Here is a 12518-nt window from a genome sequence, read left to right on the forward strand (position 1 = left end):
GCTTGTATCTTACATTGACCCCTGTGCCTGAGATTTTTACTCCTCGAAATGAAACACTAGAAATTTCTGGTTTTCTCTAGTTTTCTTTCTGTAGGTAGTTTTCAAACACTTGTCTTAAAATGTTCACAATGTCAAATGAGTGAAAAGACTATGCTGTATACACAGAGAAACCCACATGACACAAATCTTTAAAATCATTTTCAGCAATATGCTGATAATGCCCTCTCATGAACAAATGTTTTCTTTGATTTTCATAGAAAAATTCTCTGATCCTAAATAAGCAATATTGAACAAAAATGACTCCCTTACATTTCCTAGAGTTTTGCTATTGTTGATTTAAGAAATGAAAAAAAAATCCTCCAGTCTTTGATCAGATAAGATATAAATTCCATTATTTTGATCAATCTCTTAATGAAAGTTATACTTAAAGGTATAACAAAATCCTCACTTTGATGCTGTGGTATCTCCTATATTCTAAGATAAAAATAAAGCAAAACTGCATTAGACTTAGTAAAATGACCTTAGGATTATACTAAAGTGGCTTGGCATCTTTTGCAGAATTTCTCTAACATTTATGAAAACAGCCTAGATAATAATATGGCATTTAATTAATGCACCGTTCTTCTATTTTTACAAGCTTCATTTTATAGTTGTTTGTGCTGTGCATACTAATGTGTCTTTATCTTTTAACAGATGTTAATTATCAAAACCTTTTTGCACTTTGCAAGAAATGCATGCCCGCGCTTTGCAGCATTTGAGAAAGATAACCAAAACTCACCATTTTCTAGTTTAGACTTTAGAAACCCTTGACTTTCTAATTCATCATCATATTGGGTAATTTTGATGACAAAAACATTCCATTCAAATACCTACTTTGGAATTTAAAACTATAATCTTCGAATTAGAACATTTTAATGAATGTAAAAACAGCAGGTTCTGCCAAAATGCCTCTCTGTCCTTAATTAGGTTTAAAGTGTGATGCTGAAATGTTAAGATGAGTAGAAGGGAATAGCAGCAACTTACCAAAATTAGAAGCATATTCTCCAATGAACCTCTTGGTAAGAAACCTTACAGTAAGTGCTGTTAAAGGAATAGATAGGATTTAGGTTTGTTTTATTTTAGAACACTGATAATTCAGTTAGGTACATCATCTTGATTTTTACACAATAATTAGCAAGCCTTAGAAAAGAGCTTAAGACTTTACCGAATTCTGGCCTGAAAGCTGTGAAAAACCATAATTCTGTAGATAGAAGTATGTGATCTCACACGCTACACATGTAAATTGTTATAAAATTCATTAACAAATGCAAACATGTACAATGCCTTACTTTCTAGAGTACAAATATAAACCTCATTATATTTGAAACCCAAAGATCTTACATTTATTTTCCCTATTAATTAAATCTTGTTCTAAAGTTCTGGGTGTAGAAAGGGTAGAGGCAGTGTCCAGCATGTGTGGTTGGTGAGGAATGTGGAGAGTTAGTGCCCAGGAAGCAGCAGAAGACTCCGGTAGCCCATTGTCTTACTAAAACTCCCACGACTGCTAGTTATTCAGCTCTTGCTGTTAGGCTCTTGTTCATTGGTGACCATCTTATTGCCAGAACAGAACAGAATAGTAACTTCCACAATTAGGGCCTTTTTGTGCTTGGTTCTAGGATGCCCACAAGCAGTGTCTTTAGAAAGTCATGGCCCTTTAGTAATACGACCAATCAAAAGCACACTCCATACTCCATTCAGCTCTGTGCACTGTACCCTGACAACAGAAGAATACTTTCAAAACAATTAACCACTGATGGGTTTGCAGGCAAGAGTACTGGGGTAAGAAACAAATGGGAAAGTGATGAAATGGTTCCTTGTTGGTCATCACAATTTTAAACATCAGTAGAAAAAGATTACAGACTCATATTTCAAGCAATCACATTGCCTCACCTCCCTAAACAGCTCATAATTAAACAATGACTCGCCCGAAAGGTTGAAAACTCACACAAAAAATTAATGCCAATTATTTCAGAGTGAGTTTATTATTACTTGTTGTGGCTATTATTTAACAGCCCAGTACATCTCTAAAATCATGCTGGACAAGACAGCAAAACTCACCTGATTTCCCTGTACCTTTGCCACCCAAGACAGCAAGCTTCACATCATTCATCTTGAGTAACTGGTTCAGTTTTGGAACCCTACTGACTAGAGCTAAGCATATGTTGTTGAATTTTTTTGAATTTCCCTTTTATGGATGTCCTTCTTTTCCAAGGACAACTTCACCATATATTTCTACCATCTAATAATAACTTGAAAAATGTTTGCCTTTGGTACATTTCAACTGATAGTCTCAAATATTGGACTAATATTTAGACACTGAGATTTATGAAGCCAACAGTAATGTATTTTTAACAGAAGCTTCGTTCATAATCCTCTAGAGAATCAAAAAAATGTCCTATTTTTATTTAGAAAAATTCTAGAAGATATGTAAATAGTCATATAAATTTACTCTGATGGGGTCATTTTTACTTTTTATTTATTTATTTAAGAGGATTTCATATATGTATCCATGATGTTTTGGTCAAAGTCTCCCCCAGTCCTTCCCCACCAAATCTTCCCAGATTACCTTTTCCAGATCTCCTTTCTTGCTCCACATACTTTAAAAAAAAATGGGTTCAATTGGTATTGTTAGTATGTGCATGGATATAGGGCCATCAACTGGAACATGGACAACTTATCTAGAATCCTTCCCCAGCAGTCAATAGCTGCCAGGAGCTCCCTAACTAGAGGTGGGGTTTCATAACCCCCTCCCACATCCATGATATGATTTTGAATGACTTGATTTTGTGTATGTCTTGTGTATTCAGCCAAAACTGCTGTGAAGTTATGTGTGCTATGGGTCTGTCAGATCCAGAAAACACTACTTCCCACATTCTTCTCCAGCTTCTAGCTCTTATAATATTTATACCCTTTCTTCTATGATAGTACCTGAGTCATGAGAGGAGGCATGGGATGTAGATATTCCCCATTAAGGATTGAGCTCTACATAGTCTCTTATTCTCTGAAGTATGACCAACTGTGATACTCTTAATTAAAGCATAATATATTGGAAATGAAGCCTCTACGCTGAGAATGGACAGTTGTACTCATCCATCAGTGTAGAGAAGACTATTTTATTAACATTTGTACCATATCTTATTTTCCTTTTGTGAATGGCAGTAATAATCTCAGTCATTAAAAACAGAGCAAGGAGAAAGTAAACCTAAGATATATGAATCTAGGTTAATGGCAATGGCAGTGCATGTCTAGATCACATATACTAATCATATGTGATCCTCGAGCTGAAAACCACTTATACCACCTCGCAACTTTCTGAAGCACCTTTCAATGAATTTTTCATTTTAAAAATATGAATTTCCAGTGGATAGCAAATCTACTTATCATTGGAAAAGTGGTAAACAGAATCGTCCTATTTCTTTCCGACCTGCTTTAAAAATAGGAAAACACTTCAAAAGAAACACAATTGGAGGTGACATTGTGTGTAATTCACTATGGGTAAGTTGATAACTGATGACCATTCCTCCTCCTTTAACAGTTCCCCCAGTGTGAAGTTTCATCCAGACTGCATTCAGAATCACCATGGAAGCACACGGGTATAAGAAGGTCTCCATAAAGATTTAGCTGAGTAGAGAAGCCTCGCCATGAATGTGGGGGACACCATCCCATAGACTGACATCTCGGACTGAATAAAAGGAAGAAAGTGAGATGAGCACTGACATTCATCTCTCTCTGCTTCCTCCCTGTGGATGTGATGTGGCCAGCTACATCACACTTCTCTGACAACGTAGGCTGTATCCTGAATGTGGGAGGCAGAACAAACCCTCCCTTTCTTACTTAGTCAGGTAATTTGTCACATCTGTAAGGTGCTTACCTATGACTTTCTTCTTATCTGTCACTGTTAGAGATTTAAAAACAAGTTTCATCCCCAGGACCCATATCACAGATACTTGTAACTCCAGTTTCAGGGAATTGATGCCCTCTTCTGGCTTCTACAGGTACCTGCACACACAGAGAGAGAGACATACAAAAAAGAAAATAAATATGTTTTGAAAAAAAAGAAAATATATTTTTGAAATAAAATTAGCTTTGGATAGTTTTATATATGATATGATATTTATTGTTGAAGACTAATCTTTTTAAGAATAAATGATCATTTAATTTTATAAAACATAAGTTCTCAAGCAGTTCACAGATTTAGACAACTTATGGATGTTCAGGAATTTGCATGTTGTGTGGGCATTTGATAGAGTTTGAGTAGAAAATGTAGAGGTGGGCAGTTAAGAACATTTGATCTCTCAGCTTTGTCTTTCTTCTTTTCCGGGACTCTTATTGCAATGTTTTAGAACATAAATAGCATTGCAATATACAGACAAGAGGCAACTGGTACACAATCATAAATCCTACAAAATATTTGCCAAACAAATTAAAGCCAGATACTTACCTACCCAGATCATCACAACCATGGCCACTAGAATATAAGATGTAGCACGAATCTTAAAAGGTCTTATTAATAAAGACAAACCTGGAGCTAGGTATTGGAGTGAATGCTGGAAGATCAGAGAAGCAGAACAAGCCACAGCTTCCACACCTCGCCAGTTCTTCAGCTGATCCTGTTTCGTCAGACTGGAAGCCTCTGAGTTCTCATCCAAATAGATCTCAGCTGAACTGTTGCTAAAAGCCTAAAAGCTTAACCAGCCAAAAGCCTCTAGTTTCTGGACCTCATGCCTTATATACCTTTCTGCTTTCTACCATCACTTCCTGGGATTAAAGGCGTGAGTCACCATGCCTGGCTGTTTTCAGTGTAGCCTTGAACTCACAGAGATCCAGACGGATCTCTGCCTTTGGAATGCTAAGATTAAAGGTGTGTGTGCCACAATTTTCTGGCCTCTATATCTAGTGGCTGTTCTGTTCTCTGACCCCAGATAAGTTTATTAGGATGCACAATATATTGGGGAACACAATATCACCACAATAAGACTTCTATTAACACACAATGCGATAATTATTTGGCAAAATATTATTGTCTTGATAATTACCACTTCACTTGCATCTTACCTAACAGTCCCCTCGTTAAGTGCCACATCAGCTAGATAAAGCACAGGGACAAATAGCCAAACAAGTGGAAACACATGAACTATGAACCAAAGGCTGAGGGGCCCCCAACTGGATCAGGCCCTCTGAATAGGTGAGACAGTTGATTGGCTTGATCTGTTTGGGAGGCATCTAGGCAGTGGTACCAGGTCCTGGGCTCATTGCATGAGATAGCTGTTTGAAACCTGGGACTTATGCAGGGACGCTTGGCTCAGTCTGGGAGGAGGGGACTGGACCTGCCTGGACTGAGTCTATCAGGTCGATCTCAGTCCTCGGGGGCAGCCTTGCTCTGGAGGAGGTGGGAATGGGGGGTAGGCTGGGGGGAAGGGGAGGGGGGCAGGAAGGGGGAGAACATGGGAATCTGTGGCTGTTATGTAGAACTGAATAGTATTGTAAAATTAAATTAAATTAAATTAAAAAAATAAATAAATAAAAATGCCACATCAGTGTCCCCATAAACACCTTTTTTGTACATGTGCCTATTTTTGTCTGAACAAGTATGTGAAAAAGCCTGTTACATAACAAAATGATTTCCCACAGTATTTGGTCTGGGAAGACTGCTGTGGGAGTCGGGATCTATTCATGGTATTACAGCTCTATGAAGATCTGCTTTAAATTACATAAATCACTTCTGAATACTGGAAAAGAACCCACTTTTCACAGGGTGTTTGAATTCTGGTCTCTCTCTCTCTCTCTCTCTCTCTCTCTCTCTCTCCTTTTCCTTTCTTTTGCCTCTTGACCACTTAACTCCCTCTTCTTCCTCCCTGTCTCTTTCTCTCCCCCTTTCTTCCCTTTGACTTGGAGTGGCTCCTCAGCAATAATGGACAGTTCCAGATCCTCCTGGCATTTCTTCTGTCACTGTGGTAGTCTTCATTTAGTCTGCTAGGTAGGTTTTCTTACCATTATAATTTTAGTTCTAGTACATTTTATTATATCATCCCTTTAAAACAAGTCAAGTGTGCTTTGTTTATGTCTAAATTTCTTATTTTGGATCTGTAAGGCAGACCCCCAAGGCCTCCTTTTCATTTTTTTCTCCTACTAAATTCACTTTTGCAAATGAGACAGATTTGCAACATATTGTTACAGGCTTGGAATAACAGGTATTTGAGATGCTGAAACATGAGGATCATAAATTCCAGGCCAGCCTGCAACGAAGGGTGAGCTCAAAGCTAACCAGGACAAGTTGGTGAGATATTATTTTAGAAAACAAAAGAGTAACAAAATAGGTCTTGGGAAGTAACTCAGTGGAATAGCCCTCACTCAGCATGAATGAGACTCTAGTTCCAATCTCAAGTCCACATTGCAATAATAATAATAATTACTAATTTATATGTATTTGAGTATTCCATATGACTTTAAGACTGTTTTCTCCTTTATTGCTCTTGTAATAGAATAGAGTATATACTAGTTGCAGTTTAGAGAAACTCTTTTGTGATACCCTCTGCAGATTTACAACTGGCTGTACAGAATCCCCATCATAACTGACTTCCCCTTTACAGACTCCTATAAAAACTATATTACATTCCAGTAAACCATGCTGCATGTGGTTTCACCATATACAATATATCTTCCAGTTACACAGAATCACACATCCTACAGCTAGAGTCAACAAAATGGAAGTATTAATATCATTTCAGAGTAATCTAGAAATCCAGTTGACATGGTTACTAAACTTGACCTGTAAAAGTTCCGCCTTCGCAATCCTAACTACTTTGTGAATGTGTTTTTGCAGCACAGTCTTTCATTTGCATATGCTATCCCAAAGGACTGTTTTATTCAATAAATAATACTAGTAATTAACTCAATTATATGGGCCTATTTTTCAGTTTTGTGCAAAAGAAAAATGATGAATACCTCACCAATTTTCAAAAGATTTCAAAGCATGCCTGAGACTAAATAATTGAATGGCTTTGCTAATTTTTCTCAGCATGTGTTCTTATAATTGCAATTATCTTTTCAAGGTAATGATCCTGTATTTATTTTACTTTTAAATTATTCCTGAGATGTTTATTGTCATAGGTCTTAGTTTTCCACTACTCTTATAAAAACTGAAACATGATAGCTAATGGTAATTAGAACCCAGCTGGTCACCCTTTTTGCCTTCTCAAGAAAATTTATGCCAGGTTTTCTGTGAACACTTAGTGGTTTTCTTTGAAGTTAATTTAGTTTTCCTCAAAAGAAAGATAAATTTTTCATTAGCTTATTCATTCATTCATTCATTCATCAATCCATTCATTCATTCATTTTATCCATGTCACCAGGGACTGAACTCGGTCTCATGCATGCTAGCAAGCATCTACCACTGAGCCACATCCCTACCTTAATAAGCTTCTTTTTTAATTTTTGTCTTTATTTTGAGAATTTCATACATGTAGATAATGAAATGTAATCATATCAAGCACTACACTCCATCCAGGTTCCCTCAGACCCCTCCAATATGCCTCACTCAATATTTGATATCATTTTTTTAAGATCCACTTAATTCAGTTAGTGCTGCCCATTTGCATGTGTGGGCAGTCCACTCGCTGGAGCATGGAAATGTACCAGGGACCACATCTCCAGAAGAAAATAATTCTCCCTCCCCCAGCAGCTGCCAATAGCTTCCCAGTAAAGAACGGGGCCTGAGGATCATCTACCTATGGGTGCCATGACTTTGGATGACTTGATTTTGTGCAGGACTTGTGCAGGTGACTACTGATATAATGAGTTCATGATTACCATAGTCAAGTTATGTTCAGAATACAGCACTTCATATTACACTTTGTGTGTGTGTGTGTGTGTGTGTGTGTGTGTGTGTGTGTGTGTGTGTGTGTACATACACTGGCATGAGTGTGAATATCAGAGGAAAACTTTCTATGTGTGGATTTAACTTCCATGTAGCTTGAGGAAGGTTCTCTTGCTCTCTTCTGTACACAACAGGCAAGATGACCCACATTTCTGGGGATCCTTATGTCTCTGTTTCCCATCTAACCAGAGGATTGTAGGGATAGCAGATGCATGTGGATTTTTTGGAATCCAAGCTCAGGTCTTCATGCTTCACAGCAAGTCTTTCATCCACCGAGACACTGCCCAGCCCTGGTTTCTTAATCAATTCTAGTTAGTCTCTAGTACAATGGGAAGAAGGAGCAATGATCTTTAAAGATGGCCTATTTCTCTACCATAGCTTCACTAACAGGAGGCTAAGGAAGCAACACATGAGTGATGCCACTGAGAACAAGATCTGCAGAAATTCTACTGAAATGAAGTTTTCAAAGGCTGGACAATTGCTGATGGCTTAGCAGTTAAGAGCACTGGCTGCTCTTCCAGTATACCTGGGCTTTATTCCCAGCACCCACACGGCCTCTCACAATAATCTGTAATTCACTATTCTGGCCTCCAAGTCCATTGCATGCATGTGGTACACAGACATACATTCAGACAAAGCAACCATACACATAAAATAAAAATAACTAAATCCTTAGGAAAAAAGGATGGCCAATGCAAATGTGAGAAGACATTCTTTTCTTTCCAGTTCATTTCAATGCCTTTAGAAATGTATTAAAATTAAATTTTCATATATTTCCTTTTTATTTGTTTTTATTTGAGCATTTTAAAGACATGGTTTCATGTATTCCACACACTGCTCTGGAACACACAATGTATCCAAAGAGTGTTTTGAATCCCTGATCCTCCTGCCCCCACTTCCTAAGTGCTGGGAATAGACACCTAAGCCCCTACACCCAACTGAAAATTGGAAGCTTTAGAAGCTTTGATGTCAGATGTCCTCCATAAGGCCCATGTGTTAAAGGTTTGATCCACAGCCTCCCAAGAGTGCTACAGGCTGCAGGCTGAAGACTGAGATTTTAACATAGATGCCTTTGTGAAACTCTCCCTGAAGCCTGACAGGCCAGGAACACAGGCACAGAAACACTAGTAGTATTCCTGAGCTCTGGTATGCTGCACACCCTAGGATTTTATGAACCTCTGTGTGTGTCTCTCTGTCTCTGCTTGTGTTTCTCTTTCTTTCTCTGCTCCTCTCTGTATACATAAATAATTTTATGTATGCAAAGATTTTATACAAAATGCTATGTATGTAGATGTAAGGATAGAGACCTAGATGATAGATGTATACATGGAGACTCTCAGACTTTCTAGAGAGCCCTGAAATGTACAATTTCAAAGGGGTACTTCTTTTACTCTGGTAGACTACTTCAAAATGCAATTTTCTCAAGGTTATACTGAGTAAATGTTGAAACCAGATTGACTAAAAACCTGGAAACTGGGCCATTCCATCCTAGCAAGATGTTACTTAACACAGACCTCTCATATTATTTTTCATTGTTTCGTTTTGGAGCTTGGGGGTTAGTAGTTGTTCTTGCTATTGTTTTAATTTTTTAACTGGAGACAGGTCTCACTCTATAACCCAGGCTACACACAGTTGATCCTGTAAAGCTGACTATCCACAAATTCATAGTACTCCTCTGCCTCAATGTCTTGGTGTCTTGTGTATTGGGAATATAGACCTGAGCTACCACATATGTATCCTTGCTTTCACACACAACATGTTTTCCCATCTTCACTATTTTTTTTATTATATGCAAAATTCTAATCATGTATGCTTTTGAATGGAATGCATTATTCCTATAAGTTTGTGATATGCATCTGTGTTTCGATTTTATCCTTATTGCATCTTTATGGTTAATTTTTCAAAACAATAATCCATTAGAAACCTCTTTATATTCTTTCACAGGAGGCCATAATTATTTTTCAGATCTACTAATTACCATACAAAGAGCAAATTGAATTGTCCGCTTAGCTTCATCTCAAGTATTTTCTTCAATAGCTTTGCTACTCATTGTACAAGGAGATTTTGTAACACTTCTGCCAGTTCAATATTATCTTGCTACGTGATACACATGATGTTTCAAGCACAGTGACTAAAGCGGCACACAAAATACCCTTACTCTCACAGGTTTTGGTCTTGCTTTTTTTTTTTTAAAGGAATTCAAGCAACAAAGGCAACAGCCTGCAGCCTATGGGTTGGATACAACTGTGGTCTCATCATAGATCAAATGGTTTAAAAAAAAAGCCACTGACAATCCTACTGTGGAGATAGGAATACAGAACACCTCCCCATTCCCAATGATTGGCTGCTTACTTTTTCAGCCTGTTCTAGATATCAGTATCTCCAGAGAGAGAGAGACAGAGAGACAGACAGACAGACAGACAGACAGACAGACAGAGACAGAGAAAGAGAGGGAGAGGGAGAGAGAGATGGAGGGAAGGAAGGAAGGAAGGAAGGAAGGAAGGAAGGAAGGAAGGAAGGAAGGAAGGAAGGAAGGAAGAGAGGCATGGAGGAGTGAATATTTGTGGTGGGCAGAGCCTTTTATGTAAGTAAGCCAGGACACTCTCAATAAGAGAAGTCAGAATTCCATCCCCAGATGCACAGGGCTGGAAATCTGGGTTCAGTTCTGAACACTAACACTGGGTGACTCATACTCACCAGTAACTCCATATAGCTCCAATGGATCCTACTCCATTGGCCTCCATGGGCATCAGCACTCTTGTGCACCCACCTAGACACTCACACACATAATTAAAAATAAATCATCATCTTTTCAATAAAAAGAATTACAACTATAGTTTCCTCCTTGTGTGTGGTGGTTTGAATGAACTCTCATGGAGCTCATATATTTGAATGCATGGTTCCCAGTTATGGGAACTGTTTGGGAAGAACTAAGGGGTGTCATTGCTGGAGGAAGTGTGTCACTGGGGTGGACTTTCAAGTTTCAGAAGCCCACACCTTTCCCAGTTAGCTCTATCTGCTCCATGGCTGTTGTCACACACAAAAAAGGGATTCCTTAGCTACTGTGCCAGTGCCATGCGTGACTGCCTGCTGACATGCTTCCTACCATGGTGGTCATAGACTCTAGCCCTGTGAAAGTGTAAACCCAATAAAGTCATTCTTCCATAAGTTTCCTTGGTCGTGGTATCTTAGCAATAAAAAGGGTAACTAAGACAGAGTGGTATTTCATGCTGTTTTCTACTCTGCCACATTTTTAGGTACTATGATGTCACTGCTGTCCTAACTGATTCCTGCACTAAGCATTTGCTAAAGCTGATTATTAAAAATAAGATATCTGCAATCTGTGTAAACAAATTAAAAATGTTACAGAAGTCAAATTTAAAACAAATCATCACATTGTTACAATGTGTAGTAGAGTGTTAAATCTATAGTTAGTAGCTCTATTGTTATTTATCAATTGTTGGCCAACTATCTTCATGCATAAAATCAACCCATTATTAATTCCTGGGCACTCATGTTCTTTATATTATCAAATCATTGTTATTATGGTTTACATTACATAGAAGTCCCATATTAATAACAAAATTCAGTTATTTATGTGTTTATTTAATTGGTTTATTTATGTTGAGTTAGCATGTCCTCTTACTGGTTTTGAACTTGTATCCCAATGTATTTGTCAGGGTTCCCTAAAGTTTATAAATTAAAAGGGATTGTGAATATAACTTCCTAAAGAACCAATGCCTACTCCCTTGATGGGTTCAAATACAATGTTAGAATGAAAATACAAACTGTAGGAGTTCAAATGCCTCAATCAAAAAATGGTCTATGGATCCTTGATCCACTTGGAGGTAAGTTGTGTGCAGGTAAGATACGATAATTGCATTTTGCTCTTTTACATGTGGCTATCCAGTTTGCCCAACACTATTTGTTGAAGATGTTGTCTTTTTTCCAGTGCATATTGTTGACCTCTTTGTCACATTGAGGTAGCTGTAGGAGTGTGGGCTTATATCTGGGGCCTCAATTTTATTTGATTGACCAATGTGTCTGTTTTTGTGCCAGTACCATGCTATTGTTATTGCTACATTCCTGTAGTGTCACTTGAGGTCTGTCATGATGATACCTTCAGGACTATATTCATATCAAGAAGATATAAGAAAGTTTTCTTATTGTTGAGGAAAAAAAGAAAATTGAAACTAAAGTTCTCTGGATCAGCCTGACAAGATGGCTCAGTGACTAAAGGCACCTCTCACTGTGCCTGATGAGCTGAGAGTTCAACCCTGGGCCCCAGATGGTAGAAGAAAGAAACAGCTCTTACAACTTGTCCTCTGGTCACCAAACATATGCTGTGGCATGTTAACACACATACAAAAAAAAATTAAGTAAGTAAATGAATATAATAATAAACTAATACTCTCTGGATCTGTTCCCCAAATCAGCAATTATTGAAATCTTCTGATATATGATTATAGTGATATTTAGTTTTGTGAATTTCAGAATTTTTACATAATTTAAGACATAAATTAGTTATAATTTTAAGTGGTGTTGAATGCACCCAGACATTTTTTTAAAATCCAAGATTCATGTCATGAAAATACTTGTTGGT

At 37.7% G+C, this 12518-nt stretch overlaps 1 protein-coding gene across 2 annotated transcripts in view; it reads right to left on the reverse strand.

Annotated features, from left to right (window-relative positions):
• The window catches only part of Rergl (RERG like), a 36053-nt gene that overhangs the window by 7587 nt on the left and 15948 nt on the right, over window positions 1-12518 (reverse strand). Inside the window, exons 2-3 of one of the 2 annotated variants that reach the window (XM_042274210.2) lie at window positions 3911-4038; window positions 1024-1080 (exon numbers count right to left, since the gene is read on the reverse strand). In XM_042274210.2, coding sequence (XP_042130144.1) covers window positions 1024-1080; window positions 3911-3962 — 109 coding nt within the window. In that variant the 5' untranslated portion in view covers window positions 3963-4038. Of the gene's footprint in view, window positions 1-1023; window positions 1081-2097; window positions 2211-3910; window positions 4039-12518 lie in introns of those variants that run through there. The other variant, XM_006976493.4, reaches the window with a different exon arrangement.

This window comes from Peromyscus maniculatus, chromosome 3, assembly GCF_049852395.1.
Source record: "Peromyscus maniculatus bairdii isolate BWxNUB_F1_BW_parent chromosome 3, HU_Pman_BW_mat_3.1, whole genome shotgun sequence".
In the NCBI taxonomy this organism is placed as follows: Eukaryota; Metazoa; Chordata; class Mammalia; order Rodentia; family Cricetidae; genus Peromyscus; species Peromyscus maniculatus.